The sequence below is a fragment of the Cololabis saira genome, chromosome 14, assembly GCF_033807715.1.
Source record: "Cololabis saira isolate AMF1-May2022 chromosome 14, fColSai1.1, whole genome shotgun sequence".
In the NCBI taxonomy this organism is placed as follows: Eukaryota; Metazoa; Chordata; class Actinopteri; order Beloniformes; family Belonidae; genus Cololabis; species Cololabis saira.
In genome coordinates this window covers 31,859,095-31,872,351 of record NC_084600.1, presented here as the reverse complement: position 1 = coordinate 31,872,351, position 13,257 = coordinate 31,859,095, and the positions used below count along the sequence as shown (strand labels likewise).

At 42.7% G+C, this 13,257-nt stretch overlaps 1 protein-coding gene across 3 annotated transcripts in view; it reads right to left on the bottom strand.

Annotated features, from left to right (window-relative positions):
- The window catches only part of nup98 (nucleoporin 98 and 96 precursor), a 35,880-nt gene that overhangs the window by 14,728 nt on the left and 7,895 nt on the right, over positions 1 to 13,257 (bottom strand). For all 3 annotated transcript variants that reach the window (XM_061740405.1, XM_061740407.1, XM_061740406.1), the window contains 11 exons: positions 12,276 to 12,411; positions 12,099 to 12,191; positions 10,561 to 10,698; positions 10,270 to 10,403; positions 7,200 to 7,387; positions 6,999 to 7,115; positions 4,940 to 5,129; positions 4,714 to 4,819; positions 3,670 to 3,783; positions 3,448 to 3,586; positions 1,198 to 1,375 (listed from right to left, as the gene is read on the bottom strand). In XM_061740405.1, coding sequence (XP_061596389.1) covers positions 1,198 to 1,375; positions 3,448 to 3,586; positions 3,670 to 3,783; positions 4,714 to 4,819; positions 4,940 to 5,129; positions 6,999 to 7,115; positions 7,200 to 7,387; positions 10,270 to 10,403; positions 10,561 to 10,698; positions 12,099 to 12,191; positions 12,276 to 12,411 — 1,533 coding nt within the window. The remainder of the gene's footprint in view (positions 1 to 1,197; positions 1,376 to 3,447; positions 3,587 to 3,669; positions 3,784 to 4,713; positions 4,820 to 4,939; positions 5,130 to 6,998; positions 7,116 to 7,199; positions 7,388 to 10,269; positions 10,404 to 10,560; positions 10,699 to 12,098; positions 12,192 to 12,275; positions 12,412 to 13,257) is intronic.

The following is a 13,257-nucleotide window of genomic DNA, read 5'->3' as shown; positions in this document are numbered from 1 at the left end:
TGTAAACCAGCCACAGCTGGGTTCATCACTCAAATACAGCGTCAGCTGAACCAAACAGACCCTGTTATGAGGCTTTAATGCTCAATATTAGCAGTTTCCTGATGTTTGTCCGGCTTCGGTGCAGCAGGTAACACCATTATTTTTATTTTTTATTCCGAGCTTGTTACATAATTATACACAGAAGACCTCAAACACCAAAAAAATAATTTAACATACATTTTAACACAATATACTAGGGCTGTGCGATTAATCGATTTTAAATCTAAATCGGTTTTATTAATCAAGACGATGTTAAAAAAAGGAAAATCGGAAAATCGATTTTTTACTTTGTTTGGTCAAGAAGATTGTTAATGTTGTCACTTTACTAAACTCAAGGAGTATTTACAGTATCTTTCAGTTGCACTTCATTCCCAATAGGGACATTTGTTTATTTTTCTTTCAAAATAAAGACAAAATATTTGAAACAATTTATTCCATTGTCTTTTGTAGTTTTACCAAAATAATCGAAAATCGGGTTTACAGGAGGAAAAAAAATAAAAAACTCGGGATTTTATTTTTGTCCAAAATCGCCCAGCCCTACAATATACATTAATCCTTTATACAGGATCGAAAGGAAGTGTGAGTTTCAGTTTGGCTCGTTTCGACTCCAAACGCTACACCACTAACTACGATACAGCAAACATCAGGAAACCCTGGCCGAGCATCATGTTCCCATGACAACCAGCCTGAAGCAGAGGGAAGCATAAAGACATAAAAAGGCATTATGACAGAGTACTGTCTATATTTGTTACTACAGTTTGTAAATGAAGCGTAACTGCAGCTGGGAGTTTCTTTCTTTAGCCATGTTTATATCCTCCTTCACTACGGAAGCCTTTTTAGCTAACGGGGCAGTGAGCTTTCACACCACAAATGGACCGCACCAAAGTCACTGATGGTCTCGGTACGGCCGTTTTGGTGCAACCATAGAGTGGTTGCCGTGCTCACACCGACTGAGGGGAATCGTTCTCATGTCTGGAGTTCCTTTGGGCCGACCTGAATAGTGCCCATGTGAAACCACCATTAGACTGTCTGCAGATTCATGTGCAGAATCAAATATAAAAACACTGCAGTTTCTCCCAAACAGCAACTCATTCACAGTTTCAGGATTGCTGTAGGACCTTTACATGGGGGAAACTTGACAGAGTAACAGCAACGGACCTCAAACACCCAGGATCCGGTCTCGGGTCGGTACTCCAGGAAACGGGCTCCCTGTTTGCGTGAGGCCTTTTCCAAACGGCCCTCGTAGTTCATGTCGGTCAGACGCTCAGGGCTCCTGATCTGAGTGCAGGACGTCTTGTCGTTGGGCCAAACACCATCCAAAGTCACCTCAGCCCGCCTGCAAAAAGAAATGATCACTATTAGAGATGATGACTAGGTGTACAAGGTCCACAAGGCTGCTTCAAATCTCAGCGGGAGTTGGCATCAGCTTGCCTGGGTTTTTTTCCCAGTCGTTCCAGTTCCCGCCCATTTAACTTAACATGAAAGTGTGAGAGCAGGGGGATGAAGCTGCTATGTGTTCAAGCGTGTCCCTTGGACTAGAAAGGGGCTAAATGAGCACGTTGTTTTTTCCCCTCGTACTGCACAATACCATGCTCACCGTTCAGCAGAGGCTGGCTGGAACACGGCCACTTTATTCCAGCCAATACTAATAAATAACTAAAAAACTAATAAATAACATAAAATAAACAATGTTAATGAATAAAACGAATTACTGTAATTTAACAAATGAATCGCTTAGCCATTACATTGCTGTGTGGAGGAAGAGAATGCTGCTGACCAACTGCGGTCCCAATCCCTGCATCTCTCTTCCAACATGCGCCCACAGACACTAAATGCAGTTTCTCCAAATATCTGACTTGTCTTGCTTTGTCTTTGTTTTGTAAAGACCTTGTTTGAGGTTCTTTTCCACGTCATTGATTTCCATCTGGTCGCTAGGCTCAACCCGATCCCGCAGTGTTTTCTTTTGTCCGCCCGCTCCCGCCCACAGCAAAATTCAAACCGCCCGATCCCGCGAGATTTGCGTTGGGTCCTGCCGGGTCCCAATGCAGCCCTCTAGCCTGAACCACTTAAACTGGTGGCACTTGATGTGCAGCCGCAGCGGCTCTAGTCCTTCCTGGATGGAGGAACTTCTCCACTTTTGTCTAACTCTACTCGTACAATTGCGTTACTCTTGATGGGCGGAGCTTCTGAACGTCCTTCATCATAACATTAACAGCTGAACTTCTGCTGCTGGGTACTTCGAAATAACACACACACCCCCCCAAAAAAAAAGAAAAACTTCTGATCATCCCGATCAAATCTGTCCAAAGCATCCCCATTTCAATCATCTGTACTGGACATACGAGTGCCGCCAGAACTGAAACAGAGCCGCCTACCCTTAGTAGAGCTGGGTATCATCACTGACCTCCCGATACGATACGATTCCGATACACTAGGTCCCAGACGATACGATTTCCGATACGATACGATTCGATATCGATATTCTGGTTACAATAAGGGAATAACATGATCCTTCCACGCGCCACGTCCGGCCAGAGAAACCCCACCCTACCTGGTGAAAAGAAGCAGCCTGCTCACTCCTCAAGTAAGGAGGAGACTTGAGCTCAGTGCAGGGCCTCCCGGGGTTGGTAGATGGAGCAATGCCCAGGACTGACTTAGGTAGGAGCACTGGGTGATTAAAATGGGGGAAAAAATCGGGATTTGAAAAAAAAAAAAAAAAAAAAAAAATATATATTTTTTTTTTTAAATCGATACTTGGATTTATGTATCGATAATCGTTCCTACACATGCATATCGATAAAATATCGATATATCGATATTTTTTAACCCACCCCTAACCCTTAGCTCTTGTAGCTTCCAGACCAACCCAAAACAGGATGCTCAATTAGTGAAATGAACACAACAAAATACGTTAAAGTACAAATAACTTAATCAATACGGCGCCATGTTGCTAAAACGATGACAGCTAGTCATTAGCTGGGCTGGCCGCCAATCAAAAGTCCACACCCCTAAAAATGTATTTGTTGCTGTATGTAATGTTACCTGATGTGGTTCATAAAAATGTACCCCTGTACAGTTGTCATGGATGTGAAATCTAACTATGAAGACACCACATTGTAAATGTGTTTATTTCTGCTGTGAAGTTGGACTTTTTGACATGGACGCCAGCATCCAGTGCTTTTTAAGAACATTGTAATGATTGTCATTCTCTTTCGATCTTACAAGCAAAAGACAAAGCTGCCATCCCTTTTATAATTTCATAGTCGGCTTTTTGAAAATTGCTTGGAATGGTGGGAATTGGCGGGTTTGATTTGGGAAAAAAAAAACAAACAAAATGCTCAGTTTTACCAGAAAATATGATTTTTAACAGAGAAATTCAGTGTTTCTGTTGCATTTACGGTTTATCACCTGTTAAGTCCCTCCCCCTCCTGCGGCTTGTTTTTATCATCCGGATACACGATGACCTCTTTGCGTCTGAAGTGGACAATCTCGTCCAGGTTCAGGCCGGTAACATTCACCTCACCCGGGAAGAAGATGGAGCCATAACCTGTGAGGGCCAATCAAAGACGAGCAGTGAGGTGGCCGTCCAATCAAACTCCATCTTTCAGCAAGCGTTTCTGCAGGCGTTACCTTTCCTGCCGATGGTGAAGTTTTCTACAACACAGGCTGCGTTTTCATCCGTCATCTCAGCCAGGTCTTCCAGCGAGGGGATGGTGTAATAACCCACACGGTTCAGAATAATCCCTGAAAACAGAACCAGGTGATGTTTTCATGCTGAAGCCACGACCACCAAAAATTACTTCCTGCTGTGATCAAGAGATCATAGAAATCTGACTCAATGGCTCGAGTTTGGAGTATTCCCCCCAGGACCAACTGGACTTCAGCAGGGAAATCTGCCCTTGACAACATCGTCCTACGGGGGTCGTCATACAACCAAACCCCTCCACCATGATAAGATGGCGATTTAAAGGGGACCTATTATGGCATCTAATACCCATTATAAACAGACCTTGAATGTCTTAAAAACAAGCTTTTGATTTTTCTTGCTAAATAAATTAGAAATTCAGCCTCTGAGCCATGTCTTTAGCATCCCATTCTCTAACCTCATTATCTATGCGGGATTCTGAGTGGGCGGGGCTATGATAATGAGGCACTGTGCTGATTGGCTGCCCAAAGCATTGCTTGTGTTGGTTTTTACAACCAACAACAGAGCAATTTGCATGTCCAGCTCGAACAGACGCCATCACGATACACCGCTACGAAAAAATGGCGGAAGCTCCAGCCGGCGGAGTTGTTGTTGTTCCGGCCAGAGTTAATTGTGGGCGTGGTTTCACGCATCGCTCCAGTCATTACGTAACGACGGGAGCAGAATCTGAACGGCTCGTAGAAGCCACATCAAACTGGATGGTTCATCCGGGCGGATGTACAGAAACTGCAGAATTTGGTTGCTTTCCTCCTTCTCTGAGGTAGCAGGCTGAGGGGAGACCACTTTATATATGTTAAAGCAAGAAAAAACGTGTTTTTCATAATAGGTCCCCTTTAAGGAGGATCAACTGAACTGAGTTGACCAGGAGGATGGAGATCTGGGACTCTCTGATTAAGCTGCTGAACTCAAAACTCGGATTTCAAGGGAAGAGGAAATTATTGGACTGATGGAGGTGGTGTATGTCTGACCTGCAGGATGAGGAGACTCAGGAAACTCATGCTGCGGCTCCTCCTCGTCTCTGTCCTCCTGCAGAGAATCCTCCCCCAGTGATGCAGAGATGTCATCGCTGCTCACCTGCGTCAATCAAACATAAGCTCAACACAAACGAAGACTTTTACTGGCTTTTCTGTGGTCATATGACCAGAGTCAGAATTACGTCTGAACAAGTGTGTTGCTTGTGAGCAAACATCTGACCTCCTGCCCGTTCCTAGACGGTTTGTGCATGTTCAGGTCACTGATTGTGTCCTGCAGGCTGATCTGAGCGCGCCCCTGTGGGATTGGCTTGGCGATGGGATTCACATAGAACTGAGAGACTTCTGGATCGTCGTCCATCCGGTTGCTTCGACCTGGAACCTCACGAAGTTCATCCTCCTCCATTGTGTGGCTGGGAGCAAAACAGGAGAGAGCAACATTACACATCCACCTTCAGTTAGGGCTGTTCGATTTTGCCCAAAAATAAAATCTCGATTTTTTTCTCTCAAAATCCGATTTTCGATTACAATTATTTTGTGAATTGACAAAAGGCAAAGAAATGATTTTAAATATGCTGTTTTTTTATTGAACATTTGCCCCATTGGGCTTTAAGTGCAAACTTTTCTCTTATTAAACCAAAATTGAATGTTGAATGAATAAAGTGCAAAACTCTGTAAAATAAGTTGAAAAAAAGTTTTAAAAAATATAATAAAATATAAAGTTTTATCTCTGAAAAACAAAAAAAAACAAAAAATCAGCAAATCAGCACTTGCAAACATACAGTAAGTTATATTTCCAATTAAATAAAACAAGACATTTTCTAATTAAACTAAACTGGGTCTTTGCATGCTAAATAATAATGCAACCCATGAAGGAGGTAGAGGTGTGTAATGTCAGTCATTACATTTGCTATTCACATTTGCAAGTTTTTGCAAGGAACACGAGCCGGTCTAGCGCGTCTGGTTTGAGGGATGCCTGGTGGCATGTTACAACGCCCCCTCCTACACTAAAGAGCCTCTCCGATGGGGCACTTGTCGCAGGTATTGAGAGGTATTTCCATCAATCATTAATATGGTTTCAATCATTAATATGTGTGCAGACAAGGTAAAAAAAAAAAGGTGAAAAATCGATTTTACGATTTTCACGTTTTAACATCGTTCTAATTACATAATCGCGATTACGATTTAAAATCGATTAATCGAACAGCCCTACCTTCAGTGGTTGGAAAATGTAAGAAAACATGATCGATGTAGATGTTCATTTCAAAATCTTCACTTTTCTGTTAATTTTCAAGTATCACCTCAGTCCCAGTAACCACATTTCTGATTCACAAGATAATAAACTGAGCTTCCAGTAAGAACCTGAAAGATCAATCCAGACAGGTCTAACAGCTGGTGTAAGGATGAAATCAGTCGGCTCATCAAGGGGACGGTGGGATAAGGCCGCTGTTAAAGTCATGTAGAAAAAATTACAACGTGTGACTGCATTGGTTGGAGAAGTTGAGGCCACCGGACTTGTTGGAAACTTAAAACTATCCTGTAGAGCTTAACTTCTAAGGAAGAGACCAATTGCCCTGCAGCAGCAGCAGCTCATTAGTAGACTCATCATAGTCACTACAGTTCCACAGGTGCAGACAGGAACATGAAATAAACCAGTTAACGGTCTCAGCTCACAACAAACCAGTACAGAGTTGACATAACTGCACTATATTCTCACACAAAAACATTAAAACTACATTTTAGTACAAAACCATGAAGTTATAACTTTCTTTACCTCCTTTCACTTCTGCTTATAGACGTGAAATGCATTGTGGGTTACTTGGCTGTCTCAAATCTGCCCAACTCTCCACTGGATCTATCCTTAATAAAATGGGTGGAGCTAAAAACACTAAACTGGTCTAGATGTGGACTTTGAATTGCTGAACAGGTGGTGGAACCACTGATTTGAAACGTTTGCCTCACTCATCAACAGACCTGATAACGTTTTTTAGGTTAACGTTAAAACAAACTACCAAACAACTGCAACTCTATGCAGTACAAGATCTCTTTGTAACTGCATTTCTAACAAGTCTCCCTCTACTTTTCAGCTTGAATGTGCTCCCATTTTATGTCGGATAAATACGACGCATGTTATGAAGTTAATCTCCACACAGGGATGAAGACCAGTTGAGCACCGACTCTGAACAGACATCAGCTGGTGGGCCAAAGCATTTTATCTAAAAACGACAATGTGTGAGGAAAAATGTGGTGAGATGGAGGAGGTGGGTGGAAACTGTGGATACCTGTGTCCATTCTGCCGGAACTCTGCAGGTGAGCCGAGCTCATCACTGTCTTTGCTCAGCGGACTGCTGTACTGGCTACTGTTCAGGTTCTTCAACATCAGCTTCTTGATGCTTTTCCTGTAAAGAAAAACAACAATTATTGCTGGGTTTGACCTGTCAAACATGTTTTGAGTCACTGTTGCCATAGTGATCAGATCGTACCTGGGTACAAAGGCTCCATTGGTGAGTGAAGGCTCGTCATCATCCAGACCATCAAACAGCTGCGACTTGGAGGCTCCTGAAGATGTGAGGGCTTTGGGTCGAACTCTGGTTGCTGGGCGGGGGGTCAGCTTGTAGTGGGTGGGTGTGGTCAGAGCCTTCTGGGCCGTCGGATTGGTCGGTTTCAGACGCTTTCAAAAGAAAAAAAAAAGAAAGAAGCACAAAGTGTTATTTATTTCATTTCAAATTTTATTTATTCCATATCATGGAAATGGTAGTTCACATACATTCCATGATCGAAAAGGGGGGCAAGAAGAAGAAAGCCTTATATTGCTTCCACTTTCCCAAGCAGTTCCTCTAAAAACGAACAGACTTAAAAACAGTTTTTCCCCCAAAGCCATAATCGCCCTGAACAACATGTGAATGTCTTCGTTACTGTTTTTTACCGTGCAATACTTATCCCGGACTATCTGTGCAATATTCCACTACATGTGTATATACTATCATCTGTAAATAGAATCTCAGGTCTTCACTATTCAAATGCACCTTAACCTTTTTTATATTATTTATATTTCTTATTGTTTGCACTATTGTCCTTATTTGTCTTGCACTGGAGAGGTGATGCTGCTTCCAATCTCACTGTACCCAGGTACACTGACAATAAAGTATTCTATTTCTACAGACCACTAGAGTCTGGATCCAGGAGCTGTAGGTCTTTAACCTTGAATGGCAGCCAGCTTAGCCAATAGCTGACTGACACCACTTTTTTTTTTTTTTTTTTTTTTTTTTAACATAGCACTGTTTTGACACTTGAGCTGTGACTAAAGACCTGACAGAGAATAAATAAGACAGCATAGTGGTGGGCGGTATACCGGTTCATACCGAATACCGGTGTTTATTTTTCTTATGATATGAATTTTTCATATACCGTAATACCGGTGAGTATGTACAGTAGCGTACACAACGTTGGGAACGCCGCGCGGTGGAACGTTCCGCCGCTGGACACTGTTTGTGAGGGGACTGTTTAGCAGTAGTGATGCACCGATTGTTCGGTAACCGAAATTGTTCGGCCAAAAATGGAAAAAAAAAAAACACGTTCAGTGTTCGGTGGAATAAGTGGGGGAAAAAACGAACAATTAATAACGGCGTTGTAATATAAGGAAATAGACTGGCCGCTCCCTTACCAGTTGCGCACCACAAACATAAATCGTTGGCCAACCAAAAAGTAACCACATAAGAATTTTACCTAACATTCACCAGGAGGTGGAACCAAAACAACATAATGCTGGGAAATTAAAAAATGTTGAAAAGCATGCCTAAATCAAATTTATTTGATTTATGCATCCTCCTAATGACAGTAAAATAGGCCATTCTAAGCCAATTTACTGCAGCAATTCCTTTCCAAATCATTAGAAAATGTGGTTAACAGTTGTGCATGAAAAAAAAAATACCGTGAAACCGATATAATTTTGAAAAATACCGTGATATAAATTTTTGGTCATACCGCCCAGCACTAAGACAGCATTTAGCCAGGAAAGGTTTGCTGGAGTCCAGCAGACACAGTGGAATGATCCACTGCTGCCGCCTTCTTCAACTGTCATCAAATGTTTACAGTTAATTCAATATTGTTCTGGATGTAAAATCAGAAACAACCACTGTGTTTAGCCAATCCTCAATTAATACAAGCAGCTTCCTCTTCACTAAGGCTGCGTCCCAATTGAACCCCTCACCCTCCTTTTCTTCACTAACCCTAACTTTTGCGCATTCCCGTGAAGGTAGTGGTGTCCCAATTCCTCTTTTCACCAAGGGGGAGGGGCATAACGAGGGCGAGGGGCTGAGAATAGCCCCTTCAAATCAAGGGATTTCAGATGCTGACTTGGCGAGCGAGGGGGTATGAAAACTTCCCAGAATGCTTTTGCCGTAGGCTCTGCGTCAATTTGACTCGCCGACCGAAGGCAAACAGGCAGACTCGTCTCAGAGAAATGGAGAGAAATAATCCTGTGACTCGTCAGATTTGTTTTGGATGTTTCTGATATAATAGTCTTCAGAAACCACAAAGTAATCCAGCTGTTATCTGGGTAATTTACACACTTTCAGATTAAGTTGCCAAAAATCACGCCAGAATAAAGGGATTTATGGTTCCGCGTTACACCAAACGCAGAGCCTACGCCGTAAGGTCTGCGTCGATGTACGCGGCGACGCGCACCGTACGCCGTACCCTACGCCGTAGGCTCTGCGTCGATTTAACGCGGACCCATAAGCTCAGGAGCCGGCAGACACAAATCTCTAAATTTCGGAGCAAATTTCTTAACAGGCGTAGCTACAACTGTTAGATTTCATCTATTAAACCAACATCTTCCTAAATGATTTATTTCAGCCAGCGTAATTCTCAACAGAGCTGCAGGTTTCTCTCCCGGGACGACGGAGCAGCTTGACCCGGCGGACACGTCTGTTTTCGGGCTGTGAGCTGAGGCTGCTCTCCGGGGGCGGCGGCTCTTCTCATCTCCGAAAACATCGGGTCAAATTTCTTAACAGGCGTTTTTTGGATAAACTGAGCCCCGGTTGCGGATCTTAAGGTTACCTTTATGCCTGAAAAAATATTAAAACTTAATAAAGTGCCATATTAACAGCGCTACAGCTGAAATTAAAACAGCATTTGGCTGTCAGCTTCCTGATCAGGGTAGGGATGAAAACGAGGGGGAGTAGGAGAAATGGGACAGGCACCTGGGCCAAGTGCCCTAGATCTCAAGTGCCCTAAAATCTCCCCCTTCTTTTTTTAGGGGTTAGGGAAGAAAAGAAGGGCGAGTGGAGAAAAGAAGGGCGAGTGAAGTTGAATTGGGATTGGGCCTAAAACTTGTCTTTCAACATTTCCAGGCACACACAGCCAGTTGCAGGGGTGACTGTGGGTCCAAGCAGAGCTCTGCTGGTCCTGGTTTCAGCCAGCCCCCAGGTTGGTTAACTGTGCCCATTTGCAACATGAAGCCGCACGTGGAAAAAGCACTCTTCAGAAAACCTAGAGGTGACATTGGGGGTTTGTCCAGTAATCATACAGTCGATGAGTTGAAGTACTCACCTCCTCCTTTTTCTTGGGGTCTGACAGCGGGTTTCGGAAAAGCGGCGAGTCTCCATACGGTGAGTACGCCAGGACGCTGAGCTGCTGCTGAAGCAAGGCCTGCTGGGCAGCGTTGGCATTAGGATCTGTGAGTGCTACAGGAGAAAGAACAGATGTCAGAACAGCTGTCCCGACAGGTAAAACACACACCAACGCAGAGATGTTTGTTAAAATCTGCTGTAAAGTAAAAACCTATTGCCCTCAAAAGTTCAAACATTGGAAATTTGTGACAAAGAGTCAATGATCCCTTACCAACAGGCTGCTGCGCTGTTCCGAAGCCCAGCGTGCTTGCTCCAGTGTTGAATCCAGTTGTTCCGAACGTTCCCATCGTACTCAACGTGTTGCCCAATTTGTTCTGGTTGCTTCCAAACAAAGTGGGACCAGCCCCAACTGTAAGGCACATATTACTTTGATTAACACATGATTGCGGACAGGATTCCTGTAAGCATTGAATGTTCTGCAGCTTCTTTCATTTGTGGGGATCTCCAGGGCTCCATTTTGGGCCGCCTGTTTTCAACGCAGATTCTCCTTCGTAAGTGTAAACTCTAGAGTGTTTGGGCCAGTAGTCGTAGCTGCAGCTGCAGGACAAGACTAGAGCAGCTGGTCTGAAACAGAGCTTCATCCTAGATATGCTGCTATAGACCTACGCTGCAGGGGGTGACCAACATGATCCACTGCCCCTCACCCTTTTCACAATGTATGTTTGGTTGCTTAACGTTGCTGGCACTATGCTGTGCCGAAAGCAAATTCTGCCGACTTGTTGTGCACTCCTTAATAAATGAATTGAATTAACGTGCGTCTCTTGAAACTCCTGTACCGTTTATCAATGTTGTGAACACAGGCCTGGTCACCGCACTGCCACCATATTTTAAGCATAAAACTGTTGACGAGTGATTTTCACATGTCGTTTTAAATTTTGCTTCTAAAAAATACTTTCAAAGATTTTAAGCAATGATCCTCGCCTGCTTGACGACTTGTCTGGTGCAGTAGTGCTTGACATCCTAGCTGTAAAACTGTTGCAGGTGGCTCTATGGTGTTTTTTTGTTTAATGATGCTGGAAGAAATTTGCATTTTTACTTTGTGATCCAGCTTCTGACAGGTGCGTCGAGCCAGAGGCTATTGTGCAACACATTAAAGGGCAGCATGAAATGTTGATGCAGTCGAGTTTTCTGCTCAGTCTCACATTACGCGACAATTTTGTTACTGTTCATGTTATATTAACAAAATAGCATGATATTGCGATATTATCCCTAATCCAATTAATCGTAGTCAAAATGAGAAGCTTTGTCACCGAAACCGAGCTGTACAATGTGTGATCAGACAATATTCAGTTTGTTAATTAATTGGTAATTCTTTAATAAAAGCACAAGGCCACATGCAGCATTAATAACTGCCAACTATAGTAGAAGCTGCAGTAGTTCAAAATTTAGACCTGAGATAATACTGGTCCTACGTGATAAGGACGTTAAAAAGCAGAAACCCACCTTCATTAAATACTCAGACCTTAAAACCTGAATAAACCTCAACTTTCTCCATATTAATAAAAGCCGATTAAAAGTTTTTAATGTCTTACTCTTTATTTTTTTAATTTTTATTTATTTATTTATTTTTTTAAATTGAACTGTCAAGTATATTGATCATCTTCTAAAAAGGTGCTCTATGATTACATTCAAACCCTTTTTTAAGTTAACACCGGAGCTTCAGCTCAACACTTTACACCTTGAAAATGAAACGGCTCATCGTCATACTACAAACATTTCCTGATCATAGACTTTAATTAATTCTATTACCAGTTCCAAAAGTGGTTCCCAGTCCAGTCCCTAGTCCTCCAGTGGTGGCCTTGCTCCCAAAAAGACTCGCTCCTGCAGGGTTTGCACCAAAGCCTGCAGTCAGTAAAAATAAACATGTGAAAGAGCAGTTATGCTGCAGAAACCTGGTGCAGACAGAGTTTTGCTCGGCACACTTACCAAAGGTGGACGTGTTGGTTCCAGTTCCCAGAGTGAGAGCAGGCTTGGTACCAAAGAGTCCGGTGCCCGTGCCAAAGGACGAGGCGCTGGTGGTGGTGGTGCCAAACCCGGTAGCTTTGTTGCCAAATAGACTTGGCTGGAAAAATAAAACACAGAGTGACTGAAAGTTCACTCTGTGACTTCTACGTGACATAAAACCAGAACAAAGACCAGCTTGCTTACTCAGAGAACTCAACATTTGAGACACTAGGGGCATTTCCATTACCCTGGAAAATGTGCAAATAAGAATTGTGAAAAGAAAGTTTTTTTTCTCTGAGAGTGAAAGAGAGTTTTCTCTGATTCCCTCAATAGTTGTCTCCATGAGCTGATTAAAAAGCTGCGGGTTGGGAATTAACTCATTCAAATAAATACACATTACTGAAATGTGTTCAATAACGTGCAGGGCATCTAAGCTGAGACGCATTAAAGGATAAAGACATTAGAGACAGAAGTACTCTTCAGATTCCACCGTAGATTTGAAATGGCAGCGTAACGACAAAAGCCCTTTTGGTGATTCGCTGTCACATCCGTTTTTCTCAACACGTTAACATGTAAATGTTTAAAATGATGTTGTAGGACCTCACTTCGATGCACCTTACCACATCCCACCTTATTTACACAGGATCCACAATGTATAGGGGAATTCAGGAACTGTTCTCGAATGGTTCTTATCTTTCACCAAGAGCTTGTATCAATCTACTTTGCTGTTTCTTTTATCTCAGACAAGGTTTTTAGGTTATTGTTTACCTGACATCTTTCGGTGGAAAAAAACCTTGTCTGAGATAAAACAGCAGCGTTAATTATAAGCCAAGACAAAATGAGCTTAATTGAATTTGTATCAATCTGTTTTTAAAAATCAGAGGATGCTGGTCTCATTTGGGTTTCCACTGGGTCCTGTTTAAGGCAATATATTCTCTCTCTAGGGCAGATTATGAATAATTCC